This window comes from Hypanus sabinus, chromosome 9, assembly GCF_030144855.1.
Source record: "Hypanus sabinus isolate sHypSab1 chromosome 9, sHypSab1.hap1, whole genome shotgun sequence".
In the NCBI taxonomy this organism is placed as follows: domain Eukaryota; kingdom Metazoa; phylum Chordata; class Chondrichthyes; order Myliobatiformes; family Dasyatidae; genus Hypanus; species Hypanus sabinus.
Genome location: NC_082714.1, coordinates 11,283,184 through 11,297,958, shown reverse-complemented (window position 1 = coordinate 11,297,958; position 14,775 = coordinate 11,283,184). Strand labels below are relative to the sequence as shown.

The 14,775-nt window shown below is 46.6% G+C and overlaps 1 protein-coding gene across 2 annotated transcripts in view; it reads right to left on the bottom strand.

Moving 5' to 3' along the window:
- LOC132399089 (Na(+)/H(+) exchange regulatory cofactor NHE-RF2) overlaps positions 1–14,775 on the bottom strand; it is a 163,136-nt gene that overhangs the window by 15,288 nt on the left and 133,073 nt on the right. For both annotated transcript variants that reach the window (XM_059979044.1, XM_059979045.1), the window contains exons 3-5: positions 13,624–13,803; positions 4,880–5,033; positions 1,551–1,594 (exon numbers count right to left, since the gene is read on the bottom strand). In XM_059979044.1, the coding sequence (XP_059835027.1) occupies positions 1,551–1,594; positions 4,880–5,033; positions 13,624–13,803 (378 nt within the window). The remainder of the gene's footprint in view (positions 1–1,550; positions 1,595–4,879; positions 5,034–13,623; positions 13,804–14,775) is intronic.

Below are 14,775 nucleotides of genomic sequence, written 5' to 3'. Positions count from 1 at the left end.
TTCACATTTGAGTGGCACCTTTCCAAATCGTGCCAGATCCCAAACCATTTGCAAATTAGCTTGAGGCAAATGCAACCTATAGGTATCCAAAACATGGGGCGGGGGTCAATGTCAAGCGTCCTGGGAGCTCAACTCCCTCCATCATCCAAATATCTGCAAACTGATCACAAGGCAAAGGCAAGAGATGCTACAGATGCTGGAAATCCAGAGCAAAACGCACAAAATGCTGGAGGAACTCAGCCGGCCAGGCAGTGTCCATGGAGATGAATAAACAGTTGACGTTCAGGCCAAGACCCTTCTTCAGGAGTATAAAGGAAGGGGGCAGAAACCAGAATAAGAAAATGGGGGACAGGGGACAGTGTTAGGTTTTGTAACTTCAAAACATTAAACTAATTCAAAGGAAGACACAGGAGGCCGTAACATGAGTCTAACTTTTGTGTTTACTTTAATTGAGTCGTGCATGTATCATGTGGTAATATGATGACGTATGCAATTCATGTAATAAATTATTGAAACAAATAATAATGTTTAGTCAAATATCCATACACAAGATTACTCAGATATTATTGAAATATTAAATACACAACAGAAGTATAAACTGGAAGGTGATGTGAGACCAGGTGAGGGGGGAAGGTGGGTGGTAGGGGGAGGGGGATGAAGTCGGGAGGTGGTAGGTGGAAAAGGTAAAGAGTTGAAGAAGACAGAGTCTGACAGGTGTGGACAGTGGCCCATGGGAGAAAGGGAAAGAAGGAAGGAACTAGAGGGAAGTGAAGGGCTGGTGAGGAGGGGGGAAGGGGAAGAGAAAGGGGAATGATAAAAGTTAATCCAATGCATCAAAATTAAGGGATGTACACAATGCTGGAATGATTAAGAATTTTTAAGTTCAAATTTCTTATCATAGGCATGCATGCACACAGCAAAAATGCTGTGAAAATCAGCTGTATTGTGGCAATAGCATTGATATTACAAATAGAGGAAGGAAAAGTGTCAGACGGTGTGGGGGGGGGGGGGGTGAGAGGGCCACCAGAATGGGGGAACAACAAAGTGGTGCTGGACGAATTGTGGAAAAACAGGATGGAGTGGTTACCAAAATTTAAAGAAATCAATGTTCATGCCATCAGATTGCAGACTGTCCTGACCGAATATATGAGCTGTTACTCCTCCAACCTGAGTTTGACCTCCCTGTGGCAATAGAGGAAGCCATACTCTGATATTTTGGTGTGGCAATGGGAAGCTGAATCAAGGTGTGTGGCTGCTGGGAGATCCTGACTATATTGGCTGACAGAGCAAAGGTGTTCAATTGCAAAGGATGTCCCACTATGGGCAAAAGTGCATCCAACTTCCTGTAACCAAATGATTGGTGCTAGGAAGTCCTGGGCATGACCATCAAAGGTCAGAAATGTACAGATTAAGATCAGGACTGGAGATAATTACAAAGGAAGCTGGGAGATCCAGAACCAGAAGAGCAGTTTCCAGTCAGAAGTTTTCCCGAAAGTGATGCCATTAAGGTGTTAAGGCATTATTCAGTGTAAACGCTTTCAGCCGCTCACCTGTGTCCGCGGAGATCCATTTGCAAGTGGCAGTGGCAAGGGCCCTAAAATTAAAAAAAGGCAAAGTAAAATGGATGCATAGTAAAGTTTTAATCACTTCAATGATTTTCGGAAGCTTGCCCTAAGTGTTCCTGAATCACTATTTTGCTGTTGAGATGCTGATACATAGAAAGGGAAATGAAAATGTTTCTAAACAAGTGCAGAAAGCTCAGTGAACTCTCGGCAGAATAATTACAGTGGTTCTATAGCACACATGAGTAATTATAGTGTTCAATCAGCAACCTGGAGGTCAGAAGATCAAAATTCATCTCTCATCTCATATCTTTAACAGGAAAACTAACAAGACTCCATTCTGGTAAGTTATAGAACATGGAATAAGGCTCTTAGGCTCCTCAAGTCCATGCTCACAATCAAGCACACGTGTACACTCATCATCATTATGTGCCTTGTCCTATGGCGTGGTCGATAATGGTCTCTCCATCATCATAATTGTTCTTGGCAAATTTTTCTACAGAAGTGGTTTGCCATTGCCTTTTTCTGGGCAGTGTCTTTACAAGACAGGTGACCCCATCCCTTATCGCTCTTCAGAGATTGTCTTACTGGCACCAGTAGTCGCAAAACCAGGACTCGTGGTATGTATCATCTCCGGCTTCACGTGACCCTGATCAGGGGCTACACAGATGCCGCACCTTGCCCAAGGGTGACCTGCAGGCTAGCAGAAGGAAGGAGCACCTTACACCTCTTTTGGTAGAGACACATCTCCACTCCACCACCATATCTAAATGTAGATCTGCTTATGATATCTTGTAAATATTGCCTTTGCCTTGTACAACCTCAACGAACTGTATGGACGGCATGCAAAGTAAGCTTTCTCACTGTATCCATGTCCATGTGATAATAATAAACCAATTTACCAATTTGGCTATATACAAGTGATTGTTTGATGACAGGAAATGATAACAAATTTCACTTAGTGTGTATTGCTTGTTAACATCAACTAAGTTTTTTGAAGAGGACTTGCCGGTTGGTTTTCTCCTTGAAGTTCCATTGATGTGGCCTCTGCAGCACATCAGTGATGATTATGGTTTGTATCCTTCACAAAATTAATTAAATCATAGCGAATTGCAAAGTAGACTCAACTCCACTTCCTGTAGATCCCCACGATCTTTGTATCCCCCCCCCCCCCCTCACAGTCCAAGTCAATTTGCCTATCTGGGCCTTGAACCTGTTCCATGAATTTGTCTCCACAGCTCTCTGAGGAAAAGAGTTCCAATCCTCTGGGAGGGATTCTTGGGTTAGGGGAACCTAGGTGAGCATATGAGAGAGGAAAGGACAGCGAGGCAAACTGGTGGATGAATAAAGTTCTGTGGCCACTGAAGTAGACCATAATGAATGACATGAGCCAAAGACAAAATGCTGGAAGAACTCAGCAGATCAGGCAGCATCTGTAGAGGGAAATGGCCATCTGCCGACAGGAAAGATGTAAATATGATTGAAAGAGCCCAGAGAAAATTTGCAAGGATGTTGCTGGGTCTGGAGGACCTGAGTTATGAGGAAAGATTGAATAGGTTAGGACCTTATTCCCTGAAATGTAGAAGATTGAGAGGAGATTTGAAGGGTACAGATAGGGTAAATGCAAGCAGGGTTTTTCCACTGAGGCTGGGTGGGACTATAACCAGAAGTCATTGGTTAAGGGTGAAAGGTGAAAATTTTAATTGGAACATGAGGGGAAACTTCTTCACTCAGAGGGCCATGAGAATGTGGAACAAGCTGCCAGCACAAATAGAGCACGTAAGCTCAATTTGAATGTTTAAGAGAAGTTTGGTTAGGTACATGGATGCTGGCGGTATGGAGGGCTATTTTTCTGGTGCATGTTCATGGGAATATGCAGTTTAAATGGTTCAGCAGAGACTAGATGGGCCAAGGGGCCTGCTTCTGTGGTGTACTTTTCTATGACTCTATGACAGTTGCAATTTGGGTCAAGACCCTTTATCCTCACAGAGAGTAGAAGGGAGATAACCAAAGGAGGGAGGGAAGGAAATGGTGCCTCTCGCCTCCTTTGGTAGAGATGCATCTCCATCCCGCCACTTACACTCATCCCATTTCATTCTCCCTGTATTCCAATCAAATCCCAAACCACCCTCTTCCCCCAGGTTCTAGCACACCCCTGTACACGAGGGTCAATTTACAGTGGTTGATTAACCTATCTCCACGTCCTCGAGCATGGGACCTGCTCGAAAACCCATAGCATCACAGGGAGAACATGCAAACTCCACGTAGACACCACCGGAAGTCAGAATCTAACACAGGTCGTTGACGCCATGAGGCAGCGGATCTAACGGTCACACTGCCACGCCGCTCCCATGGCCACAGGGTTGAAACAGATTCAGCCTGCCGTTACAGGGCTGGCAGAGCACAGAAGGTGCTGGAGGAACTCCACATCCATAGGGGGAAATGGACAACGGACGTTGTGGATTGGCTTTCACCTAGACTGGAAAGAAAGGGGCCAAGAGAAGTTGGGTTGGAGGAATGGAGGGGTGGGAGTGATAGGTGGGATCCAAGTGAGAGGAGTGATGGGCAGATCCGGGTGAGGTGGGCGACGGGCAGATCCCAGTGAGGGCAGGTTCTTATTTTAACCACAGAGCGGTGGTTGCCTGGAATGCGTGGCCCAAGGCAGGGATGGTGGCAGATACAATAGAGGCATTTGGATGGGCACAAAACTGTGCAGAGGACGGAGGGAAATTGACCATGCTGGCAGAAGGATTGTGGGTCAAATCCTTAATTAGCTTGGCACAGAATTGTGGACCAAGGGCCTGCTCCTGTGCTGTACTCAGTTACTTTACGATCTGTGCTCAGAACCACGAAAGACTCTTCTCATTGGAACTCCAGCAACCTACTAAAAAAGATTGGGGCGGCACAGTAGCGTAATGGTTGGCGTAACACTGTTACAGCGCCAGCGACTCAGTTTCAATTCCTGCCGCTGTCTGTAAGAAGTCTGTACATTCTCCCCCTTGACCGCGTTGTTTCCTCCGGGTGCTCCGGTTTTCTCCCACAATCCAAAGATGTACGGGTTAGTAAGCTAATTGGTCATGTGGGTGTAATTGAGCAGCGTGGGTTCGTTGACCCATAATGGCCTGTTACTGTGTTGCATCTCCAAATGTTTCACTTTGGAACCCTAACTCGCCACGGGCCAAAGATAGGAGCTTGGAGAACTAAAGTTGAGTCAGAGGTGGAGGAATAGGCCACGAATATATTAGGAGACTTGGGGGTGGGGGGGCATTGCCTGTTTGTCACCCACTACACCAAACCACATCAATACCAATTCCCACCTCTCAGATGCGATTCGGTTGGAGTTATTCCTAGTTTCTTGAAGTACTGATCTGTCTCCGGGTCCACCACCAGAAGTCTGGCCTCCTCTTCACTGGCTTTGATACAGGCCACAACCTCACTGTGTTTCTTCCCTTCAATGTTGACCCCATTCACCTGCAAACAACGAGAAGATGGATGTATTATCTTCCCCGAACACCAAAGGGCTTCGTGCTCTGGGGAGTGAATGGTGGGATTAGCAGAGAATGATTTTTGGCAACTTTTCTTCACATTGGCATGAGGCTAAAGAAATCTGGCATGTTCTCTTTGACCCTCACCGAGTTCTACTGAAGCACTTGGAGTCCAGGGCCAGGGACCAGACACCCCGAGGCAGCCTATCCTGGTACAGGAGATCCGTCTAAGGGGCTGAGTGGGAGGAGAATGGCTTGCTTTCCTGTTGTTTTGTTTTATTCTTGCTTGCGTCATTCTGCTGAGCACTGCGGACAGGCAATGCTGGCATCAGAACGTGTGGTGACATTGGCGGGCTGCCCCCAGCACATCCTTGAGAGTGTTGGTTGTTAATGCAGATGACGCATTTCACTGCACATGTGATAAGTAAATGTGAGGCAGAATCTAGAAAGTATCCTGTTCTGATGCCTCACAGCTCAGAATGGCAACTGCTTTGCCCAAGACTGCAGGAAAACACGGAGTGTTATAGCACATCACAGAAACCAGCTTCCTCCTCCATGGTACAGACAACTTCAGGCAGCCTCAGTAAAGTGCCCAATAATTAAAGACCTCACCAACCCTGTACGTTATCTCTTCTCCCCCTGAAAGTTTGTACCACAAGGGTCAAGGACAGCTAATTTGTTTTAAGACTATTGAATGGTCCAATAGGTGCTATGTTAAGTTGGACTCCTGGCACCTCTTGCATCTTACAGTCTGTCTCCCTGTCCCGTGTACCATATAACTCCATACCCCGTGATAACTACATCTCAGTCTGGCATGGAGGCTCCAATAGGCAGGATCGTAAGAGGCTTCAAGGCTGTAGATGCAGCAGCTCTATCATCGGCACAAGCCTCCCACCCTCAAGAACATCTTCAAAAGATGCTTCAAGAAGGCGGCATCTATCATTAAGGACCCTCCCCCATCTGGGACACGACCTCTTCTCAAGGATGAGGCACAGGAACTCGGAGACGCACCCTCAGTGTTTTAAGAACAGTGTCTTGCCCTTCACCATCAGATTTCTGGATGGTCCATCAACCTGTGAACACTTCCTCCTTTGGACTATATTTTAAACCAATTACTGTAGTAATGTAAACACAAAGTGCACTGCAGATGCTGTGGTCAAATGAAGACGTTCAAACAAGCTGGATGAACTCAGCAGGTCGGGCAGCATCCGTGGAAATGAGCAGTCAATGTTTCGGGCCGAGACCCTTCGTCAGGACTGAAGGAGGAGGGGGCAGGGGCCCTATAAAGAAGGTGGGGGGAGGGTGGATGGTGAAAAACCAATCAGAGGAAAGATCAAGGGGCGGGGGAGCAGAAGCAGGGAGGGGATAGGCCGGAGAGGTGAAGAAAGAATGAAAGGGGAAAGCACTATGGGTAGTAGAAGAAGGCAGAATCATGAGAGAGGTGATAGGCAGCTAGAAGAGGAGGCAGAGTGTAAGTGGGATGGAGGAAGGGAGAGGGAAGGAATTACTGGAAGTTGGAGAATTCGATTTTCATACCAAGGGGCTGGAGGCTATCCAGACGGTAGATGAGGTGTTGCTCCTCCAACCTGAGTTTGGCCTCATCATGGCAGTAGAGGAGGCCATGTATGGACGTATCCAAATGGGAATGTGAAGCAGAGTTGAAGTGGGTGGCAACCGGGAGATCCTGTCTGTTGTGGTGGACAGAGCGGAGGTGCTCGACGAAGCGGTCCCCCAATCTGCGTCAAGTTTCGCCGATGTAGAGGAGGCCGCACCGGGAACACCGGATGCAACAGATTACCCCAACAGACTCACAAGTGAAGTGTTGCCTCACCTGGGACGACTGTTTGGGGCCCTGAATGGTGGTAAGAGAGGAGGTGTAGGGATAGGTGTAGCACTTATGCTTGCAGGGATAAGTGCCAGGTGTGAGATCTGTGGGGAGGGACGTGTGGACCAGGCAGTCACAGAGGGAATGATCCCTGCGAAAAGTAGAGACTGGTAGAGAGGGAAAGATGTGCTTAGAGGTGGGGTCCTGTTGAAGGTGGCGTAAGTTGCGAAGGATAATATGCTGGATCTGGAGCATGGTGGGTGGTAAGTGAGGACAAGTGGAACATGATCCCTGTTGTGGTGACGGGAGGATGGGGTGAGGGCATCATTGATGACGGTGGAAGGGAGACCACGATTCTTAAAGAAAGAGGACATTTGAGATGTCCTGGAATGGAAAGCCTCATCCTGGGAGCAAATGCGGCGGAGACGGAGGAACTGGGAATAGGGAATAGCATTTTTACTTTTTGGCAGTGTGGGAAGAGGTTAATCGAGCTGGTTATGGGAGTCAGTGGGCTTATAGACAGTCTGTCTACTGCGATGGAGACCGAGAGATCGAGAAATGGGAGAGAAGTGTTCGAGATGGACCAAGTGAACTTGAGGGCTGGGTGAAAGTTAGAGGCAAAGTCGATGAAATTGACGAGCTCAGCATGGGTGCAGGAAGCAGCACCAATGTAGTCGTTGATGTATCGAAGGAAAAGTTGGGGAGCAGTACCAGTATAGATTTGGAGCATAGACTGTTCCACATAACCCACGAAGCGGCAGGCATAGCTGGGGCCCATGCAGTAATGTGTTGTGTCTGCACTGCACTGCTCTCACAAAACAACACATTTCATGGTGAACATCAGTGAAAACAAACAGATGGCATGAATATCGATTTCTGCTTCTGGTAAACACACATCTCTCCTCACCACCCCCCCCCCCCCACTTCTTGTATTCTCCACTCCAATCTTTTACCTCCTCTCACCTACCTCCTACTTCCCCCGGGTCCTCTCCTCCTTCCCTTTCTCCCATGCTCCACTCCCCTCTCCTATCCGATACCTTCTTCTCCAGCCCTTTACCTTTCCCACCCACCTGGCATCACCTACCCACTTCCGGCTAGCCTTCTCCCCCTCCCCCACCTTTTTATCCTGCATCTTCCCCCTTCCTTCTCAGTCCTGAAGGAGGGTCTCGGCCTGAAACGTCAACTCCTTATTCATTTCCATATACGCTGCCTGGCCCGCTGAGTTCCTGTAGCATTTTGTGTGGGTTGCTCTGGATTTCCAGCATCTGCAGACGCCCTCCTGTTTTTGATGCAAACTTATCCTGCATGTTATTGCTTTTCCCCTGTGCTAATGTAATGCTTTGTTGTAATGAAGCGACCTGTATAGTCGGCATGCAAAATAGTGTCCTTCACTGCATCTCATGACACATAATAATGATAGACTAATTTACCCGTAGGAGTATGGATGCACAGAGGGAATCTGGGGTCCAAATCCATAGGTCTCTGAACGTGACAGCACAACCAGACAGGATGGTAAAGACGTTGTATGGTATGATTGTCTTCATCAGTAGGGAGGGCTTGGAGACAACTTACAAGCACGTCATCAGGACGTGAGGACCCGAGCTCTAGGAAAAGGTAAGCTAGGTTGGGATGTTTTCCCCGGAGTGTAGGTATGAGGGAAGATTTGATAGCGATGTACAAAATAATGAGGGGGTATAGATAGGGTAAACGCAGGCTGGTTTTTTTCCCCCCACTGAGGTTGGGTGAGAGTAGGACAAGGGTTAAGGGTGAAAGTTGAAATGTTTAAGGGGAATATGAAGGGGCACTTCTTCACTTAGAGAGTGGTGAGAGAGTGGAATGAGTTGCCAGTGCAAGTGACAGATATGGATTTGATTACAAAGTTCAAAGTATATTTATTATCAAAGTATGTATGGCATATACAAGCTTGAGATTCATCTTCAACCTTGAGATTTCAGCATTTAAGAGACATTTAGATTGGTACACGGATGGGGGTCTATAGTCCAGGTGTAGGTTGATGGGTCTAGGTAGAATTATATTTCAGTACAGACTAGATGGGTCAAAGGCCCTGTTTCTGTGCTGCGATGCTCTATGACTCTATAAACGTCAGGATATCATGTTGCAACTGTAGAAATCTTTAGTTAGGCCACATTTGGAGTATTGTGTGCGCTTCTGGTTGCTGCATTACAGAATACCATGAAGAGGGTGTAGACGAGGATTTGAGAGTATCAGACAATAAGGAAATTTTGAATAAACTTTTAGTTTCCCTCTCAATCCCATCTTCCCCTCTGCAATCAGACTTCTGAAACAGTCCATTAACACCATCTTAGTATTCCTTATATTTTTATAACTTTTACTGTCTTGCACTGTACTGCTGGCACAAAATTAAAAAATTCATGACATACAGTACTGTGCAAAAGTCTTTGGCACATATAAATAGTTATGTGCCTAAGTGTTTTGCAACATGTATTTGTCAGCATGGAGCAGAAAGCAAATCTGTAAATCTGGCAGGATGAAAGCATGTTGGGAATGGCGAGGGTTGTGGGACAGTTGGCAGAGAAGGAGTGTCAGGTTGGGGGGTGTGCAGACACAGCCAGCTCTGAGATACCAGGTAAGTTTGATTCCAAACAAGTGGTTTACTGATCATTACAGAATATCTCTCTGGTCTTTCTCACTCCCTCCCCTCTCCCTTCTCTCAACCAATTATTTATTGATCCTTACAGAAAGCCTTTCTGGTGCATCCTACTCCCTGCACTCTCCCTTCCCCTTTTCCGAACCATGATTCCCCTCTCCCTGCCCCCTTCCCACTCTCAGTCTACAGTAGAGACCCATATCAGAATCAGGTTTATCATCACTCACGTATGTCATGAAATTTGTTTTTTTTTTGCGGCAGCAGTACAGTGCAATAAATAAAATTACTGAAGTACTGTGCAGAAGTCTTAGGCACCTTAACTATCCTGTGGTTCATCCATTGCCATCAATGAAGACCTGGACACCGTTAGTCACTTTGAGACTGGATGCAGTGTGCCCGAAGATGACTGGTCAGGCCAATCCGGGCACGGAATGTCCTGGCACGTGTTGGGCGGATGTGTGAAGGCACTGCAGTTGTGGCGCTAGTGGCTCTGGACTTGCGCAGCTCGGCTGATGTTGTGCTTTAGTGGTACGCCTTGCTTCATAAGCTTGACAGCCCTTGTGGATGAGACTATGCCAGGTAGGGCGGCTTTGTGCCAGCTTTTCCCAGGAGGTCGTGTGTGTGTCAAGCAACTTCAGGGAGGCCTTTAGTGTGTCTTCGTAAAGTTTCTTCTGCCCTCAGTGCGAGCGTCTTTAGGCAGAGAGTTCCCCAAAAAGGAGCTGCTTGGGTATGGGCCGGTCCAGCATGCGGATGACATGACCTGCCCACCGGGTCTGTGCTCTCATCAGCAGTGTGTGGACTGATGGTGGACTTGCTCTGGAGAGAACTTCAGTGTCTGCTACTTTGTCTTGTCATCTGATGCCTAATATTCTGTGAAGACAAGACATGTGGAAATGGTTGAGCTGTCTTGCATGCCTTCGATACACAGTCCACATTTCACAGGCATACAGGAGGGTAGTGAGTACCCCGGCACTGTAGACCTTCAGTTTTGTTGCTGGGCTGACTCCTCGACGTCCCCATAGAGCGGAGCGCAGTCTACCGAAAGCAGAACTTGCCTTTGCTATTCTGCAAGTAACTTCTGTATCAGTAGTCACTGCTCGGGACAGGATGCTGCTAAGGTAAGTAAACTGGTACACGGCCTGTAGTTTCTGTCCTTTGATTGTGATTTTCGGGTCTGTGTACGGTGTATGAGGGGCAGGCTGGTGCATGACTTCAGTCTTTTTGATGTTGATGGTGAGTCGAAAGTTGTCACAAGCCGTAGTGAATTTGTCCATATTGACTTGGATCTCTGGCCCTGAGCCTGCATACAGGGCACAGTCATCGGCAAAGAGGGAGTCTCTCAGAACAGTCTCCTTCACTTTGGTAATAGCTTGAAGTCTTCTCAGGTTGAAGAGTTTCCCATCCACTCAGTACTTGAGGCTGATTCCAGTATCACTGTCCTGGAAGGCATCATTCAGCATGGCAGTGAACATCATGCTGAACAGTGTGGGTGTGAGCACCCAGCCCTGTTTGACGCCATTGGCGACTGGGAATGCCTCAGAGGATTCTCCGCTCTCCAGCACTCTGGCCATCGTGCCACCACAGAACTGGCATACCATCGGAATGAATTTGGCGGGGCAGCCAAACTTTGACACGATCCTCCACAGGCCTTGTGGGCAGACAGTGTCAGAGGCTTTCGTAAGGTCAACAGAAGTTGTGTAGAGTTTGCGATTCTGCTCCTGACACTCCTCCTGAAGTTGTCGTGCAGCAAGAACCACGTTAACAGTCCCACAGCCTTAGCGAAAGCCACACTGTGACTCTGGCAGCAGGCCCAGCTCCAGATGAGTGACCAGATGATTTAGCAGGACTCTTGCAAGGGTTTTTCCCGCGATGGAGAGCAGCGAGATTCCTCAGTGTTTGTCACATACTTGTCGATGGCCCTTCCTCTTATGGAGGTGTACGATAGATACATCTTTAAGTTCCCGAAGAATGGATCCTTGCTTCCAAAAAGACTGGAACAACTTGGTGACCTTCTCTATAAGTACAGGACCACTGGCTTTGTAGATCTCTGCAGGTATGGCGTCTGCCCCTGGGGCTTTGCCACTGGATAGCTGGCTGACAGCTTTCGTGACTGCGGCTACTACCGGTGGGTCACCATGGCACTGTTGATGTCAACCTGGGGAATCCCATCTATCACCTCATTGTTAATGGATGACAGTCAGTTGAGGACGGCTTCAAAAAGTTCAGCCCATCTCTGTAGGATCTGAGCCTTCTCTGTAATGAGAGTTGTACCATCTGTACTCAAGAGGGGGGATTTCCGAGAGAATGACGTCCATAGAGAGTGTTGAGGGCTTCATAGAATCATTTAAAGTCACTTCTGTCAGCGTATCCCTGTATTTCATCTGCCTTGGCGCTCAGCCAGGCATCTTGCATTTTATGCAGTTTATTCTGGACTGTCCTACGAGCACAGGTAAAGGCGTTTTTATATGTATGTGCCTAAGACTTTTGCACAGTACTGTATGTCAGTGATAATAAACTTGATCCAGAAAGAATATAACAGAGAGTAGATAAAAGTTTAATGTTACACATAACATTAAGTGTGAAAGAAAATATTTTAATTAAATCAGTATGATGAATTTCTTTAACCAGAGGGTGATGAATCAGTGGAATTCATTCCCACAGATGGCTGTGGAAGCAAAGTCATTGGGTATGTTTAATGGGAAGTTGATAGGTTCTTGATTCGTAAGGGTGTCAAAGGTTAGGGGGAGAAGGCAGGGGTATGGGATTGAGAGGGAAAGTAAATCAGCCATGATGGACTGAGGGAACAGACTCGATGGGCTAAATGGCCTAATTATGACCTTGCATCTTGTGGTTTTATGAAAGATCACTGGAAGAAAAGGAAGCTCACAAAAGGAACAGCATGGCCCAGCCACCCCTGACTTAATCCTAGCCTAACCACAAGACAATTTTGCAAAGACCAATTAACTGACGTCACTGGGCTGTGAGAGGAAACCAGAGTACCCAGAGGAAACCCACTCGGTGACAGGGAGAGCAAGCAAACTCCTCGCAGACAATGGTAAGAATTGAACCAAGGTTGCTGGTATGGTAAACTGTTGTGCTAACCATGACTCTACTGTGCTGTCTCAAATTCTGATGTCATCTGTAAAAAATTTTGTGTTTTCATAAGACCATCAATATAGGAGCAGAATTAAGCCATTCAGCCCATCAGTCTACTCCGCCATTCTGTCATGGCTGATTTATTATCCTCTTTTAACCCCATCCTCCTGCCTTCTCCCCATAACCTTTGACCTCCACCTGACTAATCAAGAACCTATTAACCTCTACTTTAAATATACCCAATGACTTAGCTACCTGTGACAATGAATTCCACCGACTCACCATCTGCTGGCGAAAGAAATTCCTCCTCATCTCTGTTCTAAATGTTTGTTCACGGTCCTTTGGCCCTAGATTCCCCCACTATAGGAAACCCCCTCTCCATGTCCACTCTATCTAGGCCTTTCAAATTTCAAGCTTTCAATGAGATTCCCCCCCCCCCCACCCTCTATTCTTCTGAACTCCAGTAAGTACGGACTTTTGTAATGAGTAATTATTAATGATTAATGAATGAGTAATACAAGAATGAATTTAATTAGCGCTCTCATTTAGGCACAATTAATATATGTTTATTTCAAGCTTTCACAGCCCATATGTGGACGTGCTTCCTGTGACCGCATCGATTTATTCCAGGTGCTCTGGTCTCCTCCCATCTTCCAAAGATGTACCAGATAGTAGGTTAATTGGTCATTGTAAATTGTCCTGTTATTAGGCTAGGTTAAATAATGTGTGGTTCAGTGGGCTGGACAGGCCTGTTCTGCATTGTATCTCTGAACAAATACAATACCCGAAGGAAACAAGTTAATAAAGGGATGATTAACCAAAAAAAATGCCTTCCGCATTTTTTTTGTATAAGATGTAAAAGCAGAATTAGGCCATTTGGCCCATTGAAGCACTGTTGACATAGCAGGACAGTATTATCTGAATGATTCAAATTAGTCTGGTAGGAAAAGGTAGGAATGCCAACAATTAAATTTTTCCATTGAAAGAGTCACAGCGCATTCATTGCCTGGGAAGTGGTTTTGTTACCTCCACAACTCTATCCTGAGGACGAAGGCCAGCTTTAGCTGCACAGGAGTCCGGGTCTACAGACCGGATGTACTGGCCGGGCTTTGCTTTCTCGCTGTGTAGGTTAAAGCCATAGCCATTCGGACTCTTCTTCATGCAGCAGAGGCGAGGGCACAGCTCCTTGGCTTGTCCGTTGAGTTCCTGCAACAGAATGAAACACAAGCAGATGCCTTTAGTGGCAACTCCCAGTCAGAGTAAATGTCTGGAGTTGGTTTACTATTAACACAAGAGATTCTACAGACGCTGGCCATCCAGAGGAACACACACAAAATGCTGGAGGAACCCAATAGGTCAGGGACCATCTACGGAGAGGAGTAAACAGTAAACATTTTGGGCCAGTAAGTCCTGAAACATTGACTGCTTATTCTTCTCCATAGATGCTGCCTGTCTGGCTAAGTTCCTCCATTTTATTATCACATCTAAGGAGGAACAGTAGCTTAGTAGTGAGCATAACGCTTAAAGTACCATCAGTCAGGGTTCAATTCCTTCTGCTGTTTGTAAGGAGTTTATACATTTCCCCCCCCCCCACCCCCGCCAGTGACCACGTAGGTTTCCTCCCACATACATTCTAAAGATGTACAGGCAAGTTGTGGGCATGCTATGTGGGCATCATAAGTGGCTGTGAGGCTTCACTCCCTGATGAGCTGAATGCTTTTTATGCACACTTCAAAAGGGAGAATTAAACTATAGCCGTGTGAGTTCCTGGCCACCCTGTGATATTGGTCTTAGAAGCTGGTCAGACCACCTTTCAAGAGCATGAACCCTTTGCAAAGCATCAGGCCCTAAAAACCTGTGCCAACCAACTGGTGGGAGTGTTCAAGGATATCTCCAATCTCTTTCAGCTGCAGTCGGAGGTCCCGGCCTCAGAATCTTTCTTGATTATGCTTTTAAACATTTGAGAAAAATCTCAGCGCAAATTAGATAAGACAAGCTTCCAAAAAACTCAGACGATGCTTTATTAATATCACACTTGATCAGCACCTTGCTGTTCAACTAGTGGTCAAGGAAGAGAATTGCTCTCACTGGAACTTAATCTCTTGCATTTGAAAGGGTCACAGTGACAGTCGGGTAAAATGAGTCATGGATTTGTACAGCACAGGACAGGTACATAGC